Source organism: Diabrotica virgifera, chromosome 6, assembly GCF_917563875.1.
Source record: "Diabrotica virgifera virgifera chromosome 6, PGI_DIABVI_V3a".
NCBI lineage: Eukaryota > Metazoa > Arthropoda > Insecta > Coleoptera > Chrysomelidae > Diabrotica > Diabrotica virgifera.
In genome coordinates this window covers 186389061-186413496 of record NC_065448.1, presented here as the reverse complement: position 1 = coordinate 186413496, position 24436 = coordinate 186389061, and the positions used below count along the sequence as shown (strand labels likewise).

Sequence of the window (24436 nt, the reverse complement as noted above, 5' to 3'; positions counted from 1 at the left end):
CATTCATTTCGTCCTTTCTTCTTCGGTCCGACGCCGCCTTGATTTCGATTAAATTCTTGCGCGTTTCACATCTAAAGCTGGCCAGTGCAGGTTGCTGGAAAGATTCGTATCAAGGGTGATTATTATCTCTATTAAAAATCAGTTAATTTACAAATTAATGTTGCCGTAATAACGACTATAGAGAAACTGCTTCTTTGTTAGAAATAGATGTAGCAGTATGTTGTAAACTATATATTATTTTAATTATTATTTTCTTAAATAAACTGGCAATTATTCTCTTAAATATGCAAACAAAAAGTTCATATGAATATAATAATTATAAATAATTATAATATAATATTTTTCGGTTTGTTTTTTTTTACATTTCATACATATTATTTATAGACGAAGTTTTCAATCCTAATAGTAAATTATTATTATTGAAAATATTAAAAATATTACTAAAAGATTTTTAAATTAAAAACTTATTGGTACACTTTCCTGGTGACACCTCCAAGACTTCTACAATTTGCAAATCAAATGGATGCTGCAGTGAAGACGAGAGGGAAGGAATTCTACACTATGCAATTCACATCCCCCGTCTGCAGCTGGTAAAGTTCCAACGGAAAAATGCACCTAGTTACTCTACGGAGTAATACGACTATAAAATAAATTTTTATTCAGTTGCAATGCGAAGGCAAAACAATCTTACTTTTAAATTAGAATACGGAGTGCAGTCCAGTCCCTTGAATCGCGATTTTCGGCTCTTATTGGAGCCTTCATCGGAAGGAACATAGGCACTGTTCTCCATATTTTAACTGATTCGTATCGAGAGGTTTTCCCACCCATTGCAACTGAAGTGATGATAGTAGGTGGCTAGCGCTATCTGGCATTGAAAGACGAAGTAGTTTTCAATCCTAATAGTAAATTATTAATATTGAAAATATTAAAAATATTACTAAAAGATTTTTTAATTGAAAACTTATTGGTACACTTTCCTGGTGACACCTCCAAGACTTCTACAATTTGCAAATCAAATGGATGCTGCAGTGAAGACGAGAGGGAAGGAATTCTACACTATGCAATTCACATCCCCCGTCTGCAGCTGGTAAAGTTCCAACGGAAGATGGGCCATACTTACAATACACGAATGCATGCTATTGTAAGTAACGCCTGTTAATTCTGTTAGTACTGTATCTGTTAATTCTTAACCTTAGTCAACTTTTACAACATTGTCTCTTATTAATTAGGTTATAGGTACTTACTATTTTAGGGCTTAACACTGATGATGGATTACCTATTATTCCGAAAACGTTTTGTTTTGTGATGTAACCCTTATTGGGGTCTTTTAAATTTACCTTTTACAAAGGATCCTGTATTTTAATTTTTTTTTAAAGGTTGGTCATAGGAATGTTAAACAATAAGAGTACACCTAACCTACAAGAGTAATCAGGATATTTCCTTTAACCTAATTTTACTAAAATTGTTTGTAAACTTGATGTCACCTGGTATAGTTTGTTCAACAGTAAATGGTTTGAGTTCAATTAGTGCGGTCGTAAATATTATTAAATTTATCTGACCTGGCCCATTGTTAAAACCCACCCGGAGCGATAAGCCACCGAGGTAGACAGAGTTGGTCTTTTGCAATTAACACTGACTAGACGGTACTCCCATAATAAAGCCTAAAATAAATTTTACCTGAAACCGGGCCTTTTATACTATTATCGGTTAATCCGGCCTGTTTATAGTGGTAACTAATTGAACTTAACCATTTACTGTTTAACATACATCCTAGATTTTTTTACATGAAATGCCCACTTCTCTGTTGTGGCAACACAGTACAGCACTTACTCTTTTTTTCACTATCTGCTAACGTCCTTGTTGTGGCTACAATGCACAACACTAACTACAAAATCTCAAACGGTTTACTGGTCTTGAGACTTCACATCTAGGGTTGGTTGATAATAAGCTGAAGTACTTCATAGTTGGGATGCTTATAGAGTTTCTTTTCATGTCTCTTGGCGAATTTATTAATTTTTTTTTGGAATCGGTTTGACTTTAAGGTCTCCACGTACAACATTTTCATCACGAACATACCAAGGAGCATCTACAATATTCCATAGTACATATTAGGTTCTGGAGCGTTTTTAAATTTCTGTACTTATTGCTTTTTTTTTGGTACATCCCCATAATTATTGTAGGCCATAGGTCCACATTGGTTTCAATATCTGTTTGTAAATCAGTAGTTTGTTCTGGATGGGAAGTTGGAAATACCTTTCTATCAGCTAGTACATATTTTTGTACCTTATATTACCTGTTCAGTTTTTTTAACATGCTTCTTTCAGTTAAGTTTAACGTCCAGATTTAAACCTAGGTATTTTGCTGTGTTCTTATTAGGAAATTCTGTTGTTTATTATAATTGGCAGATAATTGATTTTCTTTTGTTAATAAAGTTAATTTGAACTGATTTCTGTTAATTAAAGTTTATACGCCATTTTTTGGATCTGCGTTCTATGCCATTAATTGCATTTTGTGGGTTAACCGTAGATTCTTCTGTAGTTGATCCTATTTTCAGGACTACTGTATCATTAGCAAATGTGGCTAGTTAAAGAGTGCCAGTGGTATAGAAAAGGTATAGTATTGGTCTAAGAACGCTCCGTTTTGGAACCCCTGCATTTATTGGCTTTAACTAGGAGTACTCCTTTTCCATTTTAACTCTAAATTTTCGCTGGTGTATGTACCGGCTGTCCCAATAAGAATGGCTCTCGGCCAGATCTGAGGAACCGTTTATAGTACAGCTTTGGGAAAAAAATTATAACAAAAGTTACCTTGAGAAAAGTCTGGAAATTATTTTCATAGTTGTAGGTCCACCGCTAGAGGGCGCATTTGAATATCAAAAATTAAAAAATCAAAATTTTAGAAAATTGGCCTAATGAAAAAACACTGGAAATTCGATCATCATATCCTTCACAAAATTCTGCGCATATTTGATTGCACAAGTTTAAGTCTACCTTTGGAAATAAGAGGTGGGAGTGAGTGGGAACCTTGTTATAAAAAAATGGCCGGTTCTGCTAAATCGAATTATAAAAATTTAGTCTTGTTAAAAACAGCTCTTTTTCGTTAATGTAAGAGTTATAATTTCGAAAAAGCCTAATAAGTAATATGCCGGCTAGGAGGCGTTATTTATTTTTTTTTTTTCAAAAATCTAGTTTTCTTTGGAAATTATTTTTGATTTTTGTGGAATTAAAATATGAACATACAACAAAATATCGAGTAGGAAAATAATATATTAGATAAAGATTGGCAGAAATTTTGGTGGAAGTCAACTTGCTTGCTGTGAATCGAACACCGCTGTCCTGCGCGTAGCACCAAAAATTGATGTTTATTTAAAAAAATTCCTGACGCTGTGGTAGTTAATCGATTTTAATTTTGCAAATTGCAAATGAAATGTACAGTATTCTTCTATTTGTAAAAAAAATTGACTTGCTATCTGCTTTATTTTTAGTCCTGCAACATTTTGAAAAAATGATTTTTTTTGCGAGAGCTGGATTGCAAAATATATTGAACCGATCTTAACTAAATTTACAGTGTTGTTTTATTATATCATAAAGTTTTTCTGGGTGAAATATGAAGGTCCTAAGCTTAGCAAAAATGGTTGAAAAACGTAAAATGCAAATACTTGTTTTTTATGTTTTTTTTCGCAATTATTGCTATTTTGCAACAAGGGTATGAATTTTTAAAATTTTTAACCAATCTTATATTATAGGAAATTTTACGCAACTTTTATTTTTGTGCAACTTTTTCGTAAGTGAATACTTTTAAAGTTATAATGAAAAAACAAAGAAAAAAATCAAATTTTTCATTCATTTTTGACATTTTCATTATTTAAACAATGTTCCGTACCTTTTTGAGTGGGAGGATAACTCAATTATTATTATATGGGTTAACTCCAAGTAATTTCTGCAAAAAATTAGAGTCACCTCTCAACGTTCATCTCAAAACAGATCCGTCCTGGACTATAAACTGAACATATTACATTTATTTTGATTGTTTTATCAACAGAGGAACAACTGGATTCCTAGATTTTATCTCTACAATTTTTATTGTAGAAAAACCATTTGGTTTAATTTCTTTGGACATAAGATTATTGTTGATCTTTTTTTGGTTTGTTACGAGGACGAATCTCCAGTTAGATTCAAGAACACGTGAAGAAGTGAAAAAACGTTACTTAAGTTTTTATTAGAAAGTTACGAAACTTTTAAATTTAAGTTCAAAAATTTAGCAGATTCAGATATTATATGAAATAAGCATGCTTATATGAAAAACACCTCTCTGTGTCCATTGCACTTCTAAATTCAACTAGTCTTCGCCCGTGTTTGTCAGTATTGTTAGATATAAACAATATTTATTAAAAAATACAATGTTTTTTCGGCATTGTTTACTTTGGTACAAATGCTCTCCAGAATAGGATAAACTCACTCGTCATCCTGATTTGCGGATGACTATTTAATTCGTTTGTGCAAATATCATGATTGTAAATCAGTGGAAGCTTTGAATTAAATAACGGCGCGCTTGTAGATTTATTGAATGCACCAACGACAAACACAAAAGTAATCAATCAGAGTGACACGTAAAAGCTGCATTCGATGCACCAGCGAAGATTTTAATTAGCTAAATAATTATCTAATTGAAACAGCTGTGGTACGAATGAAACTTGGCAATTTACTAAATGGATGTAATTTTAATTACGTCGTCCTCAATCGTGGTACTAATAAATAAATTATTTGGTTTCATCCTAGATTTTATTATAATCCATTAAGTAGAGATTAAGTAAAAGCGAAGATGGCTCTTGTTACTATGTAGTACTTTTAATTAGCTTGCATTTTTTCGATGAGACGATGAAGTGGTTTTTTTACGACGACGATGCAATACATAATAATATAATCTCTCAAAGTGAAGATGATTCTCAACGTATGCTGTATAAAATTAATATAAAGACAAAATTCATGGTTATGATAGCAAATTTACTAAGGTGTAAATTAGAGCTAGAGTGCCAGATAAAACAACTGATGGAGTTCAAATATCTAGGAATTACATTAACTAGCTACAGAAACCTCGACACAGAAGTGGAAAATCAAGTGAATACAGTAAACAGAGCCTTAGGTGTCCTGAATAAGACCACGTGGAGAAATAACAATATCGGAAAAGAAATAAAAGGCAGAATTTACAAAATAGTCATCAGAGCAGATGCTAGAAACGAGGCAGTAACAACACCTGATACAAAGGAAAAAAAATGTTAGAAACAGCAGAGATGAAAACCCTTCGAAAAATTGATGACAATATAAAGATGCAAGGTGGAGAACATTAATAACTGGGTAAGAAACAGAAGAGCAGAATGAAACAATCACATAAGCCGAGTGACAATAAATATAGTGGAGTTAATGAAGGTGGATATGAGTTATTACCTCAGATTTCGTTGAACCTCCATCGATTTTCATAAAAATCGGTCAGTGGTTAAAGGATACCTCAAGGAATAAAGGTGACATAGTACCAACTTGCGCTTTTTGCATTTTAGGGGTGAAATACACCCCTTTTTTAAAAATTATTTTTTAGATTTCTTAAAGTGCAGTCACTGTAAGTTTTCACTTCCTATTTTGTTGAACCTTCATCGATTTTTATGAAAATCGATAAATAGTTAGAGGATACCTCAAGCAATAAAAGATATATAGCATAAACTTGCGATTTTGCATTTTAGGGGTGTAATACACCCCTACTTTTTAAATTGTAAAAAATGCAGATTTCCGCATTATTGCGCAAGTAATCTCGTTTATTAAAGAAAAATAAATATTTTTTTTATATTTATGTGCATGAATTACATTTCTTTTTAATTTTTTAAACCTTATAGCAACCAAAAATCCGAAAATTAACAAGTCGAAAATCACGAAAACCTTATTCTTCTATATTTCTGAAAGTGTAGTCACTGAATGTTTTCACCCACGATTTCTTTGAACCTTCATCGATTTTCATGAAAATTGTTGATTAGTTAGAGGATACTTCAAAAAATAAAAGTGATATGGCACCAAGTTGCGCTTTCTGCATTTTAGGGGTGAAATCCACCTTTTTTTTTTAATGATAAAAATGCAGCTTTCAGCATTCTGGCTCAAGCAATCTCGTTTAATTAAGTAAAATAAATATTTTTTTACATTTATGTGCATGATTTATAATTTTTATTAATTTTTTAAACCTTATAGCAACCAAAAATCAGAAAATTAGCAAATCGACAATCACGAAAAAAATTAATCTTTTATATTTCCAAAAAGGCAGTCACTGAAGGTTTTCACCCCTGATTTCGTTGAACTTCCATCTATTTTCATGAAAATTGGTAAGTAGTTAGAGGATACCTCAAGAAACAAAAATGATGTGGTACCAACTTGCGCTTTTATCCTGGAGGGTGGATGTTACCCCTTCTCATAGGTGAACACTATTTTATTAAAAATAACTCCATAATTAGATAGAGGAGTAAATTCTAAGCAAACTTTCTTTTATCAAGTTTATAAATTTTTTATTTAAATAATATTTCATAGTTTAATAAAATATTATTTGTACAGTAAAACCTGACAATAACGGCCACTAAAAATAGAAAACAATTTGCCGTTATAGAAATGTGGCCGCTAATGCTAGTTTTCCTTTTCCACAAATACATAAAGTATAATTGAAAATTTATTTATTTTAGTAATTAAAGCAAATCTAATTAAATATAATTCTACAAGCAAACGGAACATACTAAAACTAAATTCAATTTACTACAATATAAAACAATATCTATACGAAAAAACAACTACAAGAAAAACATAATTTTTGTTTGTTTTACATTTTTTTAGATAAACGAAACATACTAAAACTAATTTAATATAGGTAATACATAATATAAAACAACATACTATAGCTACTACGAAAAATACGCTTATCACTAAAGTAACGTCGTGCTTCCATGCTATATTCAACAAAACCAACTTGGTAGGGCCTTTAATTAGATATCGCAAATTACTTTGGCTGATTTTGTCTGCATATATGTTATGTTTGAGGAATCCTTTTTTTTTTGTGAGACTGGATATAGGACATTTCTCAAGTATGAATTCACATTGATGGTATATCGTTGCTACATAGGGATAATAATCTGTGCAATGTTATGGTACAGGCTACGTTAAATATGAAGTAAATGTGGAAGATATACACTGGTTATTCATTTCAATTTAATTTGATTGTTTTTTAATCGTTTACAATATTTAAAATAATTAAAGACATAAAGTTAGGGATTTCAAAAATAAATTCAGTTCTCACTGGCAGGGTGGGAAATAATAAAGTGCCATACAATAGCATTTCATTACAATGTTCATTACAGGCTTCACAGGCTGCTCCGTTTGAGAAAACTCATACTCTCAAACTTTGAGAAAACACTCATTCAGTTTCGACCAACCCTGTATTAGCTAAAATTAAACGTTTTGCTAGATTAGTAATTTTTAACAATAATAGATTATATTAAAAATCATTTGAACATAAATTGATTTTCTGATGTCAAATCACTACAATTATACAGGGGGTGAATATTGCTATGAAATTTGAAAATAAAAACGTAATTATCTTTTAAAGTACTTCGTATAACATCACAAAACCTGATATTTTAAGAAATAAAACATAGAGGAGAATCCAAAAATGTAAAAATATACAGGGTGTTCCATTAAACAAAAGATAATTTTGTTTCACCCTGTCAATATGGGTGGCCCTGTATATTTGGAAATGTATTTAAATTCTGATATTATCTATGCCCCAATCTCACCTAAATAAACTTTTTTTGTATACAAATTTTTTCAAAGAAAATGTTATTGGTTTTTTTAAAATAACTCCGTTAAATTTGGAAATATGAGATTTATCCAAAAACCATTACAAAGCTAAGTAAAAGTTCTATAACACTGTATTAAACATAATTTTCTAAATCCTTTATTTTTTTTTTAAATACAAGGTGAAAAGGCCCCGGTTACATGGTTCTCGCAGTAAAATTTAGGTTTTAAATGTTTCTATCTCGGTTATTTTTTGTCGTAAAAAAATATTAAAAAAAGAAAAAGCTTAAATAAAGTTAAAACTAAAATTTTGTTCTCTACCATTTTTAAGTATATCGAATATTTTTGGAGTTATTATAAAAAGAAAATGAAATTCACGAAAATTTGAAAAATCTAATTTTTTTAATCGTATTTTTTTTTTTCAAAAATATGCATTCTAAACCGGTCAAAATTGTTGAAGTTATTACTCATGTTAATATAAATAAAGTTTTAAATGGGTTACTATAAATTTTAATTTTTGTGGAAATGACGTATGTTTCATTTTTCATTCTTCCCTAAAAAATCTGAAAGGGTCCTCTTATTTCCATCATAACTTGCTTAATTTTGATGCTATCGACTTCTTATATAGCTTTTTGATAGTTGCCTTTAAAGTAGTTTATTAAAATATTTAATATCTATATTTAACAAAGTGCATCGTTTTCCTGTTATTTAAGCTTGAATACTAAGATTTGAGTACTCGCGGAAAAGAAATATATATTCAATTGCATATAACTCACTTTGTATATGTAATAAAGGATTTTTCGAATAAGGAGCTCATTTATTTTTATATTATCTTCGATTTTGGTAACAACAACTTTTTTGAAGAAACTTATAGTTTTTGCGTTATTTATGAAAAACTGCTTTAAAACATGGATTTTTTTCAGGAAAAATCAAAACTTTTGATCTTTGATAACTCAAAAACTATTGATTTATTGAAATAACTTTATATAACAAATTTTACTTATAATTTGTCCCTCTATCGATTAGTGGTGTTATTTTTAATAAAATAATTTCCACCCCCGAGAAGGGGTGGCATCCCCCCCCCAGGGTAAAAGCGCAAGTTGGCACCATGTCACCTTTGTTTCTTGAGGTATCATCTACATACTTACTAATTTTCATGAAAATCGATTGAGTTTCAACGAAATCGGAGGTGAAAACCTTCATTGACTCCACTAATAGAGTAGTAAGGACGGCGAGAGACGGTTTCCCAATAGGAAGACGATCAGTGGGAAGACCACGAGAACCATGGAAAAACAACTTACTGTAGGCACATTGAAGAAACAGATAGTCATGTCAAAACAAAAAAAAAGCAGAAGAAGAAGCCAAAACATTTTTTTTAATTACAAGAAAAATAATTATTGTTGTATACTTGGCTTCTCAACAAAGCATACCGAGCCGTATTTACGCCAGTGAATGGGAGCAAGAATAGGATATTACCTCCTAATTATATCCTACAGCATGGATTTTAATGAAATTTTGGGCCTAGCCTCTACTTTATCTCCTAATTCAAAGTCTACCCTATGCCGATGTGTGATTTTATCTTGGGGGTGGTTCCCACTTCTCAGGGGTGAAAATTTTTTTGGTTAAAATAACCACGGAATTCGCTAGAGAACCTAATTCCAAGCAAAAACTGTTCCATATTTTTTTTTTGAAAACTCAATACTTTTGAGTTATTCGTGGTTGAAAATTGGCCATTTTTATTGAAACATAACACCTTTTCGAACGGTTTTTCGCAAATACCTTAAAAAGTATGCATCTAACCAGTGGCGTAACAAACTCCGACGGGGCCCCCCCGCAGAATTGGAAATGGGGTCCCCTTTTAAACATTACTAAATGTGACGTGTGTAACAAATACCTATATGTGTTACAGCCCAGTAAATCAACGTAAAATATGGCGATACCGTGTAATTTTCAGTGTCACCACCGAAGTGGCCAACTTAAGACTTTTCGAGTTAATTATGAGTAAAAATGTTTATTGTTCAAAAGGAAATCCACGTTTTTATGCGACTTTTCACAAATAGTTCAAAGTGTAGGTACGTACTCGATCGAAAAGAATATTGTTAGCAACCATGTATCTAGCTTATAAAAAAATGAAACAAAAATGAAGTCTGTAGACTCAGTAAAAGAAAAGTTGTAGCTCATGACAAGTTTTTTTTATTCGTCAAATTCCACATCGAATATTTCAACGTGAAGTAACCAAAAAATGAAATACTTGAAGTGTTTAAAAGAAGCTTTATTTTTTACAAAAGTTTCTAGCATCAAAACTAAGCCAGTTACGCTCAAAATACAGTTAATCCCATTTTTCGGTATAAAAATTGTAAAAATCTCCCCCTATTTAGCACCCCAAATGAAACATCATTATTGCCTTACAAATTACCAAACTTTTTTACATGACCTGTAAGTTTCACCGGTTCAAAGTGCTTATATTTAAAAGGGTTCTAGTTAAAGGGCTTGAACGAATCACTACTCACGAGTATATGCAAATCAATACCTTAACCAATTTTTGTTTTACAGAAAAACAAAATAAAGCCAAAATATTTATAAAATCAAGACCTACATTTCTTTACTCTTTGAGATTTTTCGTATCACTAATACTTTTTAAGTTATTTTGAAAAAAAAAGCATTTTTCCGAAATAAAAAAACTTTTTTTACTATGAAACCAATTTTTTCAAAAATATGAACATCGAACCGGTCCAACTTACAGATCATATAAACAATAAATATTTAAAGTAAATGATAAAGCGCTAATGATAAATTTTATTTGGTGTGCGAAAGAGGGACAGATTTTCACGATTTTTTTTACCAAAAAAGAGGCCAATTTTATTTTGAGCGCAACTCGTGTAGCTTCGGTGCTAGAAACTTTTATAAAAAATAAAAATAAAGCTTTTTTTTTAAACAATTAAAAATTTGCTTTAATGAGTTTTTCCCGAAAATTGTTTAATTTTTTAGGTTGAAATATTCGATTTGGAATTGGACGAATAAGAATAATTTTTCATGAGCTTCAACTGAGCTTTTACTATGTCGATAGACTTCATGAATAAGCACACCATTTTTTTATATCTTATAAGCTACATTTTAGCTACAAATATTTTTTCGATACCTATCTAATATTTAATTCAATAAATACTTATTTTTGAGGTATTTGCAAAAAACCCGTCTGAAAACGTTGTTTTTTTTTGTCGAAAAAATCAAGATTTTCACTCGCAAATGACTTGAAGGGTAATAACATAGATAAAGAAACTCTATAGAACAAAAGTTGCTGATAATTAGTCAATTTATACATTTCCGGACTTATTTTAAACGTATGTTTTTCACCCCAAGGAGAGGTCTCACCCCCGAAGTAAAAGCAACCAACGGTATTAATCCAACTTTGAAGTGGAGTGTAACTAGAACCTAAATCCAAATTGTCAAGCAAATACGTCCGTCGTGACGCTGATAATTTCACTCCAAAACTGTCATTTACTAAGCTATTGGTGTATTCATGCATTATTTATGACGACTTACATTTTTCATCATTATTGGTATAGAATAAAATAAAAAAAATTACTAAATGATTACATTAGTATTATTCTATGAGATGAACAACTTTCTTCGTGCACTATCTACTAACAGCGAATATATCTACAATTTTATTAACTCGGATGGACGACTTCATTTTCAATACTGCACTGCTTAAAAAACGTATGTACCTATGAACATAATATCACAACACATTTTTACATAATATATTAGACAACAAGATGGGGCCCTTAACATATTGGTGCCCCCCGTAAGCTTCATGCTGCAAGGGGCCTCTGTTACGCCTCTGGATAATTGTATCGAAATACTAAACGTAGGTAAAAGTTAAAGAGGAAACCCATTTCTAGAAATATAGATAGTTATTAGAAAGATAGAAGTATATTTAGAATTATTGTTCTAAAATTCGGCAAATTTCAATTTTCAAATCTTTCAATAGTCACGTACAAAGCATTATAGTTTATTGTCGCCACCCATAAAAGTTCGTGAGACCGGAAAGGATTAAGTTTCTAGATATGAGATGATTCACTTGCCGAATACGCATATTTAGAAATTTACGTTTTTAAATTTAAATACACAAAGTAAAATCATATACCCTATAACTGATTTTTACATAATATCAGAGGACAAGATGGGGCCCCTGCTCGATTGGGCCCCCCCCGCAAGCTTCACGCTTCGGGGGCCTCTGTTACGCCCCTGCATCTAACGAAAAAAACTATATAAAACATTTTTGTAGGTTATAAAAAAGCAAAGAGACGCTTGCCTTCACAAATCTTCCACTTATAATACAAAAAGAGATATGGTAGGTGAAAAGAGTTTGTTTTTTGGTACATGCCCAAATACCTTTTTTGGCGCTTAAAAATACCTTTAAAATAAGCAACATTAAAGATCCATTTCATTCAAACTAAGCGAGATATGCTGCAAACAAAATTGATAACTAATGTATTTTTAGACAAAATGAGAAGTAATTTTAACCCCCATTCACCAGAATGTAAATGCATCGTTTTCCTTCTACAATATCTTTTATTATAGTATTATTTCTATGTTCAGAAAGTTGGACGGGTTTAAAATGAATGGTTTAAAAAAATAAGATCAAATTTAAATTTTCTTAAAAATCTTCCTTTTTCTCCATGTAACTTGAAAATGATAAGAGATACAGCAATGAGAAATAAAACAAAATTTTTATCTAAAAGAACTCCATATTTTTGTTTGGTATCTTTTTTTCGTTTCTGGAGATTTCCTTTCTATTTTATCCACGTCGGGTTGTGGGTATTTGTAATTTGCGCAAACTCCGAAAGGCCTCCAACACAACCACACCCTACACTAATTCCAAATAACAAGTAAAATAAAATCAAATTTTCCTTAAAATCCCATTTATTTTAATTAAAAAATCTAAACAGTAAAATACAACAGCTATCTTATTATTGAAAATATAAAAAAATTATTAAATGTTTTCATACATATACGTCTTTGATATGAGTCTTTTTCATACATGTATCACTTACAATGTTTATTACAGTTCTTTTCAGAAAAAAATCACTTTACTTGTGTAGCTGACGCTTGAAATGTTCTGTATTTACTGAATAACTATTGAAAAACACTATAAATGCTAATGTATTTATTGCTATAGTGACAAAATTGTATGTAGTGTACTATCCTGAAGACGAATGAGTACTGGTCTTTCCCCTCAGTCGGGGTGATCCAGTGTTGCCGATGTCACGATATGAAATTATGTTAAGCGGTTGCTAAAATTATCAGATTTTGCCAAAAATTATGTTAAAATTTTTTATCGCCAACCCCTGTCGCAAGCCACAGACCTTGGACAAAATTTCAGTAGAATTGCTCATAATTTTTCGGTAGAAATCGTCAAATTTCGGTTGATTTTATTTTTTACTTCTTTTGATACATTGCAACAAATGATACTTTATTATACTTCTATTATAGGTACAAGTATTCAAAAATAAACTACCTTCGTCATCATGATGATCAATAATAATCATCATTCATCATAAAAATCACTCAAAGTTCAAAATTGGTTTACGTTAAAAAATGTATTCTCGGCTTTTTATAGAGCAATTGTCAATTTTTTTTTAATCCATAGGTTACTTAGTTTGATATTAATGATATTTTTTATATGAAAACCACAATCTTCAATAGTATTCACTATTCAGGTAGGTACATTAGTCCCAAAATCAAATATAAAAGGACAAAGGTGGTCACAAAATTGATATCTGTATCTGCTGAACATGTGTCGCAAGTCGCAAGCTAGTAAATGCAAATGCAAACAAATTGAAGGATTCTTGAAAATTTACTAAACTCTATTGCCAAATCTATCCGTATAAAATTATGTTAAAATTATCAATTATGTTAAAAAAATATTTATTATCAGAATGCCATAAAAATGATGTTAAAATCTGATAATTATGTACAAATCGGCAACCCTGGGGTGATCGCACGCATCCACGATGCGCTCTGACTCAAATTAAAATTGGGGGTGAGTGGCGCGTACAACTTGTTAGCACAAGAAGTGCTACCCTGACTGTGATATTGAGAATTGCATTTTATATTTGATTTTACACATTTGCAAGATTTTTCCGAACAGTTCTTCTTGTATCCACACCTGATGGAACTTTGTTTGGACGAAAACGTTATCGCCGACTGAAACGGGGGTTAATTTTCTTTCAGTTAGCTTTAACATTTTGGCTGCCTGACTTTTTAATGTAGTTACACAGTTTTTTCGTGTTGTGTCTACGGCAAATTTTCTTGAGCAAAGAGTGCACAAAGGTAAGTCTAAGTCTTCGTTATTTGAAACTTAATCATGGGTGTGCAGACTACATTCAAAACAGCTGTTTTCCTTGTCACAATTAATATCACAGAGTGTTAAGTTTTCGCTGGACATAGCTTTTTTCTACGTGTTTATTGTTTTCTACAGTCCCTGTCAAAATATCCGAAGCATCTTGATTCAGAGCATTTATTTCTTCGTTGACTTCTTCATTAAATTCTTTCAAGCTTAGAGAACTCCTCTTCTATTAGTTGTCTAGTCTGCACGTCTGAACCGCGAGAAACAGATTTCGACGTTTGCGTAAACTAGAAATACCCACAACCCGACGTGGGTAAAATAGATTACTTACGTCGGGTTATGGATATTATGGTTTTGCTCAATCCCTGGTGAACGTGTTTATTTCGGAAATTGAGTATTTTTGTTTACCCACAACGCGTTCTGGGTATTTCACTTCGGCCAATGTCCGAATAAAATACTCACTCCACGACGTGGGTTATTCACGTTGTCCATATCGCGAAGTAAGTAAAAATTTCGGATACTGTCCGAATTCGGAGTTTGAGTGTAACATATACATTGAAAATGCTCTATTACACTACCAAGCGGATTATTCGAACTTTTCGAAAAAAAAAATTCGTTTTATAAACATAACTCCTTCATTTTTGATGATAAATAGCTATTTGTATAACAAGGGAGGAAAGTGCTACTTTTCCTACCGAGAATGAAGTTTACTGCCCGGCGCGCAGCGGAGGTCAGTAATCATTCAATGGAGGAAAAGGCACTTTACTCCCATATTATACATATGGTTTTTCCACCTTCCTCAAATAACAAGTCATTTTTTCATTTTTACTTAATTTATTTATGTAACTAACCAACAAAATTTATTGGAACTAAAACTAACAAGTAGGTACAATATAACTGTCAACTGTCAAATATAAGTCAAATTAGTAATGTAAACATTGCTAAATCAAAATAACAATTTACTGTTTTTAACCATTCTGCAAAATACATGATGTCTAATAAATAAACGTTAAAATGTATAGATCCTTACGTAATAGAAAATAGATATTGTACAGGACGTCAATAAGTTATATTTCATAAATGAAATACCATGACGTCACTTTTACTTTTCCTCCCTGAGGAGGAAAAGTACAACTTTGCTCCCTACAATCAGGTCCGGAAAAGTATAAATTCGGTAGAGGTAGGTGGAAATAGTTATTTTCCTAACAAGTGCAGAAAGTCAATATTTTCCGCACGCGACTGCAGTTTGCCGAACGACGCGAAGCGGGAGTTCGGCAAGCAGTCGAGTGCGGAAAAGAGACTTTCTGCAAGAGTTAGGAACAATATTTTTTATAAGAGTCTTTAAAAAATTACCAAATCTTAATCAATTAATCTAATTAATATGAAAATACATACACAAATTAATACTTTGACAAGGTTGTCAAAGCCAAACTTTCAATATAATTAGTTAGCATGACGACGATCTTGGTTTCCATGACGATGATTCAAAATGACTGTTATTGTCTACCGATTTGACTTTCGAATATTATGTCAAAATAATTTTATTTCATCGAATTGTCGCGTTAATTTCATTAAAACAGGAACACAATAAGATATATTTGAAATAAATTAGTAAATAATATCTAAATATTAGTTTTTCTTCAAACGTCAAATAATGATGACATTACTTATCTAACTTGATCCTGTCAAAGTTTGATGTCTCCGCCGGCAGCAGTTTTTTTTCCCATTTCTTTACGGGGCGGAGGGAAAAATGTTGTCATGGCAACAATATAAAACATGTCACAAAGCAACAATACAAATGTCATTAACAACAATTAAACATCATTTTTATTTATAGTAATATTAAAAGTACAATTAGTTAATGAGGCATTTTCAAAATTGAAACCGTGCAAAAATGTTCCCGACTCTTGATACGCATTGGTAATTGTTGATGATACTGATGGTCGAGCACAACTTTCAGCAATCATTCCCGATGTTGGCGAATCATGAGGGTTTAAAATTTTTTGAGCATTATCGTTCTTATTTCTTATTGAATCCTCTATATATCCTTCGGCAACCGTGCTTGATTTCCAGCGCCCATGTCGTTTGAGGCATTCTAGATTTTGCTACGTTTGAAGAAAAAATAGTATACCTACTTTATTCGGCAATGAAGCGACTTTTCTTGACTTGCCCTCTATTACGCGCCTCACTTCGTTCGGCGCGTAATATCGGGCGCGTCAAGAAAAGTCATGCTTCTCCGCCTCATAAAGTAATATACTATTATTGCATGTATTATAATTACTTTAAGGCCATATTAACATATCTAAATCAACTCGCATGCGGAAAAGAAAAAACCGCGTGCGGAAAAGTAACACTCGTGCGGAAAAGTGAAACTTTCTAAACTAAAACGCGTGCGCGAAAGTAGACATTTTTGCACGCTCGTAGAAAAAAGTTTTTTCAAACATGATTTTGTATGGCTTTCTGAAGAGCTGTAGCTATAAGACTGTGTCAATTAAATTCCGTAAGATCCCTTAGTTGTTAAGTGCGGTGAGTTTAGAGGGCTCGAATAAGGGGGTGTTTGCTCGTATATAGAGGTTTTAAACAGCTATACCTCGCTAAATATTCACTGTAAAGAAACTCTATGCATAGAGGAATTTTAGATATTATAAAGGCTACAATTTAGTACTGTATCATTTTTTTCGTATTTCTCCAGCATTTTCGGAAATATTTTGAAGAAAGGGGTGAAAAATACGAAATTCAAAAAAATTAATTTATTTTTAAACTCCAATTTTTCTAAAATTAGGCCTTGTAAATAGGTCAAAATTCTTGAGTGTATTAATAATACATATATAAAAAGAATTACAGAAGGGCGAAGATCAATTTTTAATAGGAGGGTAGTTAGGGGGTTGTTTTCACCGATTTTTTCGTAGAAAAAAATAGGTATCTACTTTATTTTGCTCATACGTGGCTCAATTTTTATGCTAGAAACTTTTTTTATTTTTTTGAAAGGTCTAATTATATGTTTAAAAAAGATTCTGTAAGTTTTCCTCGAAAAATATAAAGTTTTCCCGTTATTTAGCTTTGAATATTTCAAATTAGACATTTGATGAAAAAGGTTAACATTTAACATGCCGCATCTCCGTTTGTATTTACTTACTTACTTAATCCAGAATTCGTCTACGTTTCGGTGTGAGTTATTACGGAGTTAAGTTCTCCGTCGTTTTCTTCCACATTTCCTCCCATTTCCTTCTATCCACGGCCAATGCTTTTGTTTCTTCCCATTTTATTCCTCTTTTGTCGGCCGCTTCCCTCACTTCTTCTGTCCACGGCTTTCTTGGTCTTTCTCTCTTCTTTCTTTCCATATATTTCGCTTCATATATCTTTCTTACTATTTTTGCTTCTCCTCTTCTCAGTACATGTCCGAGCCATCTAAGTTGTCCTCGTTCGATAGTTGTTGTAACTGGGTGTGTTTCAGATTTTCTCTCAAGGTTTGATTTCTAATTTTATCTTTCCTTGTTTTTTCCTCTATTGTTTTCAAAAATCTCAGTTCTGTGCTTATTAGTATATTCTTTTGCCTTTTTTTTACTGCCCAAGATTCACAAGCATAGGTTAGAGTGGGTTTCACAATCTTGTTTACTATTTCCCTTTTTATATTCTTAGGTATTTCTTTCTTTTTTAAAAAGTTAATCTTTCTATTATTGTACAGTTTACCAGTCTTGGCAATTCTTTCATTTATCTCGTCTCCTAATTTTCCATCCCGGCTTAGGACAACCCCCAAATACTTATATCTGTGTAGCTGTTCAAGTTGCTTGCCATCTACTTCTATTTATGTTTTCCTTTTTGTCTTCCAAATATTATTGTTTTTGATTATTCATTGTTTATTTTCATGTTTCCGATTTTTAGTGGATAAAATACCCTCAGCTGAGGAGAAAGTATCAATAATAAAGATGTTTTATTTAATCAATACTGTGCAAACTGTTGGTTAAATAGTAACGTGGGGCTAAATTTTACACACATACCTACTGTGGAAAATGTATCATATTTTTCAAAATTTTGGAATGTGTTTAAATCCTAGAACAATTTTAACTTTTGTTTTTAATACAGATTTCAATCCTCTACAAATATTATCTCATGGCTTTTGATGTAAAATAATTAGGGAAGCAGGAATTTGACAGTTTAGAATTTTACATTGAGTTTCCTATGGCCCGCTTTACGATTCACCACCCTGTATAGATATTTTACAATTTCTTTTAATTTAGCATAATATGCTTACAATTAATATACTTACATATCTGGAAAATACAAATATTCTAGGAACATTTAGGAACTCATCAAAACTTGCTCTCGGGGGCACTATTTAACAATGTGAGGAATAGTCTGTCGTTGCGCACTACCGTCATACTCAGAAGTACGTGATGTTCCTAAATGTGTGTGCTGTCAGCCAGTATATCTAGCGCTGCTTGTTCTTATTTTACTTTATTGAGTGTTGCCTGTGAATTATGGGGCGGTCCAAAATCTGATCTGGCAACCACCCCCATGGTAAAAGCGCCTTTCGGCATCATATTGTTATATTTCTATTTGATATGAAAATTAAATTTTGATAATTATAAACAGAATTCAATTTAATATAAAATATTTTCAATTTTCTCAACCACGGGCATATACATTTAGAACAACCTGTATACAACAAATTGCTATATTTAATTTTAAGAAGTGATTAAATAAGACTCAAGTGAAATCGAGAATAGGTCATTATCGTTGTTCGCGGAAGGTTCGATCATTAGCCGATGCTAAATAAGACTTAGTGGAAGTAGATAATAGATCATTAAATTTTGTAATTAGTAGAAAGTAATTTTAGAATGGGAATTAACTATTTTTCTTTTGAAATCCATTAAGCATATTTAGAAAGATTAAAAATTGGTTTTGAGGAATACTGCGAATGAGATTTGGTGGTGGAAGTTTGATTTGTGAATCTGGAAGGGATATTTAGAAAGTAGGGGAATGAATGACAAATGGAGATCAGAATGTTTTGAGCTGTCGAGAAGAGAAGTCCAGTAGTAGACGGTAGTGTACGGAGAGGGAGAAAGCCGGTGTAGTTCCGTGAGTGTGGAGTATCTATCGTGGAACGAGAGGTAGGCCAGGTTGAGAGTAAAAGAACCTCCTTGAGCCAAGAGTTCCCGGTAGCTGATTGCAGTTTCGAAAAAGGTAGAACACAGCATCACGACAGAAGCAGGAAACGAGAGCTATACGAGCTAGTTTCAGAGGAGAACATTACTGGAAGCCAGGACGAGGTTTTGACTGCAGCCAAGGATAGCAGGAAACGGGTCTTGTGTGAAGACATTCTCAGTTCACCAGAAAAAGGTCAGTCTCATTTGTTTGGACATGAATGTATGGGTTTTTCGTATTAAATACCACATTTAAAATTGAAGAAACATAATCAATAATATCAGAAAAGCTTCATCAAACTTAAATAGAATTGTTGCTAATAAATCATAATAGTTAAATGTTAATAAAAACTTTCAATTGGAAACCAAAAGGAAATAAGATTCCCATGTGTAAATGTTATGTTTAAGAATAATAAGATATAGCAAATATTAAGCAGTGATTGCCATTTAAATAAAATAAACAATATTTTGATTACAATTGTAACCCATATGTGTTATTATTTTACTCTTTTCTTTCCTATCCCGATTAGGAACCATTGAGAAATGCTTAGAAGCCACGTATGTAAGTAATTAATTTTATAAAAAAGCCCTGAGATTGAAAACATATTGATATGTGATCTGGTAAATTAATTAGATTATTATTCATGCATTGATTAAATTAAATGACATATAAGAATATTATCTCATATCAATAATCAAGATCACATCAATATAGATTTTGATCCTTGGACTATCCACTACTTATTCTCAAATTATCAAAAAAATCGATCTATTTTGTAAAAATGGCGAGGTGAAAAGCTTCAGTTCCTGTACTATAATATTAAGTTACCTTGTAGCAAGCTTCCTGGGGACAATTAACGGCCTTTGGCCTTCCACCGACTAACGGCACCTAGGTTTTTTAGAATTTGCCATAACTGAACTGCCCTGAGGGGATTTGTCTTAAGTTTTGCTTGCCCTATTTCAGTATTAGAGCCAATTTATTTATTATATCCTGTAAGGGTATTTTGCTTCCAAGCATACCAAAAAGTAATTCTTTTTTAGCAAATTTGTCCACTATTGACAATGCTGGTACCTTATATTATGTACTCAATTGATTCGCAGGGCGCGCGCCGTATCACGATTAAGAACTTCACACCCAACCTTTTTTAGGAATTACTAAAGAACTTCTATTCAGCCTAGAAATTGTCATCCAGAAAAGCTGAGACCGGTCATAGTCAAATACGTACCAATTGGTAATGTTTTTGCGAAAATTATTTATGCTAGCCGCAATTTAATATTAAATTTTTTGATAGGTTTTACTTTTTGCTCTGGGCTGAAACCCATCGAGTAATAGACTTAGAATTATTAGAATTAGAAATATGCTTTATTATCATGAAAAATTGTACAATTTTATCGACAAAGCTTATGGACAGTCACAAAACAATAACAATACAATTATTTACTAAAATTACATAAATCGTCAATACAACACAAAAAAAAAATAATAATGAAGTAAACAGAATAAATGAATCGCAAAATTTAAAATTTTAAATAAATTGCAAATTGCAAATTGCAAAGTCTACCTTAGTAACTAATCGGGCAAAAAGTTAGGCTGCTGCATATGCCACCCAAACACAGATAAAAAAAATATACTACTCGTACAAAAGGTACTTACAGTAACTTCTTAGTTATTGATTAAGAAATTCTTCTACTGAATAATATGGTCTTTCAGATAGGTAGGCTTTGGTCATTTTACGGAATTTGGAGAAAGATGTTGCAGCTTTAAGTTGTAGAGGGAGATGGTTTTACAGTTTTTTTGCGGAATATAATATGGATTTCTTTACTAACTCAGAGGTTGGAGTCGGTAAATATACGTCAAAGGTAGAATTTCTCGTGAAGTAGTTATGATTCGGTCTTGCTGGAAATACATGTAGATCTTTACGAATTAAGCAAACAGTTTCTAAAATATATATAAAGAAGCAAGAGTTAAAATTCTGTGATCTTTGAAGTAGCATCTGTAATGTGTTATTCTTCTGAGGCCAAACATATATCGTATTGCCCTTTTTTGTAATTTGAAAATAACATCGGATTGGGCAGCTGTACCAGAACCCCAAAAAGGAAGACCATATCGAAGATGTGACTCGAACAAAGAAAAATATGTCATTTTTGAAGATGCTAAATTGAGTTCCTTCGAAACAGATCTTGTAGCATAGCAAGCTGAAGATAATTTCTTCCTTAACAAATCGATATGAAGGGACCATTTAAGGTTGCTGTCTAAAAAAATTCCGAGAAATTTTACAGAATCAACGGTACTAATCTGGCTGTTATTAAGTGGTAAAAGTTGAAGAGTTCCTTTATAAGATAATGCCACTGTTTTATCTACGTTAAACGAGAGCAAATTAGAGTCCGACCAGGTTTTTATTATAAGTGGATCAGAAGTTATAGTGGCATGAAGAGTAGCAATATTAGAGTTGCTCCAAGTGATGCTGATATCATCAGCAAAAATAAATATTTTTCCATCGATTTTTAAACTAGTGATGTCATTAATAAAGATAAGGAAAAGTATAGGACCCAGTACTGAACCTTGAGGTACCCCACCTACAATGTTTTTGAGACTAGAGTCTGTATCATTTGCTCTAACCAATTGTTTCCTATCATCCAAGTAAGATTGGAACCAATTCAAAGAAATACTTCGAATTCCGTAGAAATTTAGTCGTGAAAATGTCGTGATTTACACAATCAAAAGCTTTGGCGTAGTCACAAAAAACGGTGGCAGTGTGAAGATTATTGTTGAGTGCTTGGTAAACGTCATGTAGTACAGAAAACATGGCAACAGTGGTACATTTATTATTTAAAAAGCCAAACTGATTTTGTGATAAAATGTTGTTTTCAACTAGAAAGGACATAAGTCGAGCTTTTATAAGTCTCTCAATAATTTTGGAGAGTATCGGTAGCAGTGCAATAGGTCTATAATTGCAAGTATTAGATTTTTCACCACCCTTATGAAGAGCAATAATGATGGCTGTCTTTAAGCACTCTGGAAATTTGCCTTTCTCAAAAGAATCATTAATAAGTGAGATGAGGACTTCTAAGAGATTTTCTGGGAGATTTGAAAACAATTTTATCTATAGACCATCAGTACTACAGGAAGATTTGCTTTTGATACTACTGATTGTTTGGATCAGTTCAGCTATATCAACTGGTTCTATAAAGAATGAATTCGAGACCTTTCTTGAACTAGGGAGATAGGAAATGGGATCGTGTTGTGGCAAAATAGTTGATGTGATGTTTTTACTCACATTAACAAAGTATTCATTTAGATTTTCCGGGTCTGGAAGAGAAAATGTTTGAGAAGTGTGGGATTTATTTCGAAGATCGTTTATTATGGACCAAGTTTCTTTTGCAATATTTTTAGAGCTTCCCAGGCGGTTTTGATAGTACACTTTTTTAGCTGATTTTAGAATTTTAAGATAGGTTGCCCTGTAATTAGTGATATAATCACGTTGGTTGTAAATTTCTTGATGTAGAGTAGTGACCTCATATTTTTGGCTGATATTCGTATACCTTTGGTAGTCCAGGGTTTATGATGTTTAGGCTTAATTTTAATTAGAGGAAATGCTTTTTTGAAGATACATACAAGCTTATTCAAAAAATCACGGAAATTATAATCCACGTCCAAAGAAGGAAATTGCCACTCAGAGGTTAAGCATAAATTTTGGAATTTACGAAAGTTCCGGGTGGAAAAAATCCTGCCTAAACGTCGGGTTTTTAAGGAGGGTTTGCTGAAGATATTAAACTTCGAATAAACTGCTTCGTGATCAGATAGATCAGCATTAATAATTGTAGAGCGGACATCAAGGGGTGAGAAATCTGAGAAGAGCTATCTATAACTTAAGCAGCATCCAGTCTGAATTTAAAATATAAAAAATTAATTAAAAAACATTTATAAAAGTTATATTTATATTAAAACAAATTCTTTCGGGCTACATCAAAAAACGTTTTAGGAATAACAATTCCATCATCAGTGCTGCTTACAGGTATACATGTTTTAATCCACTATCTACTAAAAATCTCTGGGAGCAAATAGTTTAAATGGTATTAAGTTATTATTAAATTACATTTTATATTTAATATTATGTGGTATTACAGGACAACGTTGAACTCCCCAAAAATGTGGGTGACTGACCTCACTTTTTTGACTCTAGATAGCCACTCTTCAGTGTCTGTGGCTCTGACAGCTCTGAAAAGAGAAAGCAAAGAATTTGAAATTTAATTAAAATAATTATTTAATTGATTAATTAAATTTAAATAAAAATTTCTTTTTTACACAAAAACTTGTTTTTGTTATCCATGTCTCAGTAATTGTTGTAATCTAAAAATACTTTTTATATTTTCAGAAAGCCGCACTAAACGCCTAAGAAAAATGATCCTTCCTCTCATTCTTCTTTTAAAACTTAAAGCTGCCATTATTATACCTATAGTGCTTTCCGCAATATCATTTGTTGCCTTCGCTGGACTAAAGAGCGGATTAGCAGCCTTTTTAATCTCCGGAGCTGTAGCTTTTAAGAGCTTTTTGGAAAGCCATGGACAATCTAAGGTATCCTATGAAATCGTCCCTACACCACACTGGAGTAGAACTTCCATTGAGGATACGCTACCGATTGCTGGGTATCAAACTATAGCTTGATAAAAGACCAGTACATATTTATTTATTATTTATTTTATTTATTTTGGTTTTGTAAAAAACGACTAATAAAGTATATTATTTTATTTTTTATTTATCTGGATTTTTAATACCACGGTATCTTCTTCTCTTAAATTTTATTTTTAAACTTTGTGCTAAAATTTTAAAATAAAATGTGCAGAAGCTGTCTATTCTTTTGAGAAAGTGACACAATTTGAACTTATAAGTACCCATAACGAACACGAAAAAAGAAGAAAGATAGACACAAAATATTAGTAAAAACTGCGAAAATAAGCATCTACGAGACAGTCTTAGGATACACAGTGACGTATGCCAGTGAAACGAGAATTGTGAACCAATAGAAAGGAAAGAAAGTAAAGATCTGGGAAAGGGAGTTGCTCAAAAAAATTTTTAAAGAAGACGAACAAATTAAGAAATCATGAGAATTTGTGTGCGC

General features: G+C 32.0%; 1 protein-coding gene across 1 annotated transcript in view; it reads left to right on the top strand.

The window, feature by feature from the left end:
• The window catches only part of LOC114324591 (uncharacterized), a 52135-nt gene extending 28063 nt beyond the window's left edge, over positions 1 to 24072 (top strand). Inside the window, exon 2 of the mRNA XM_028272457.2 lies at positions 23693 to 24072. Within this exon, the coding sequence (XP_028128258.2) occupies positions 23693 to 23982 (290 nt within the window). The 3' untranslated portion in view covers positions 23983 to 24072. The remainder of the gene's footprint in view (positions 1 to 23692) is intronic.
• Positions 24073 to 24436: the final 364 nt, after the last annotated feature.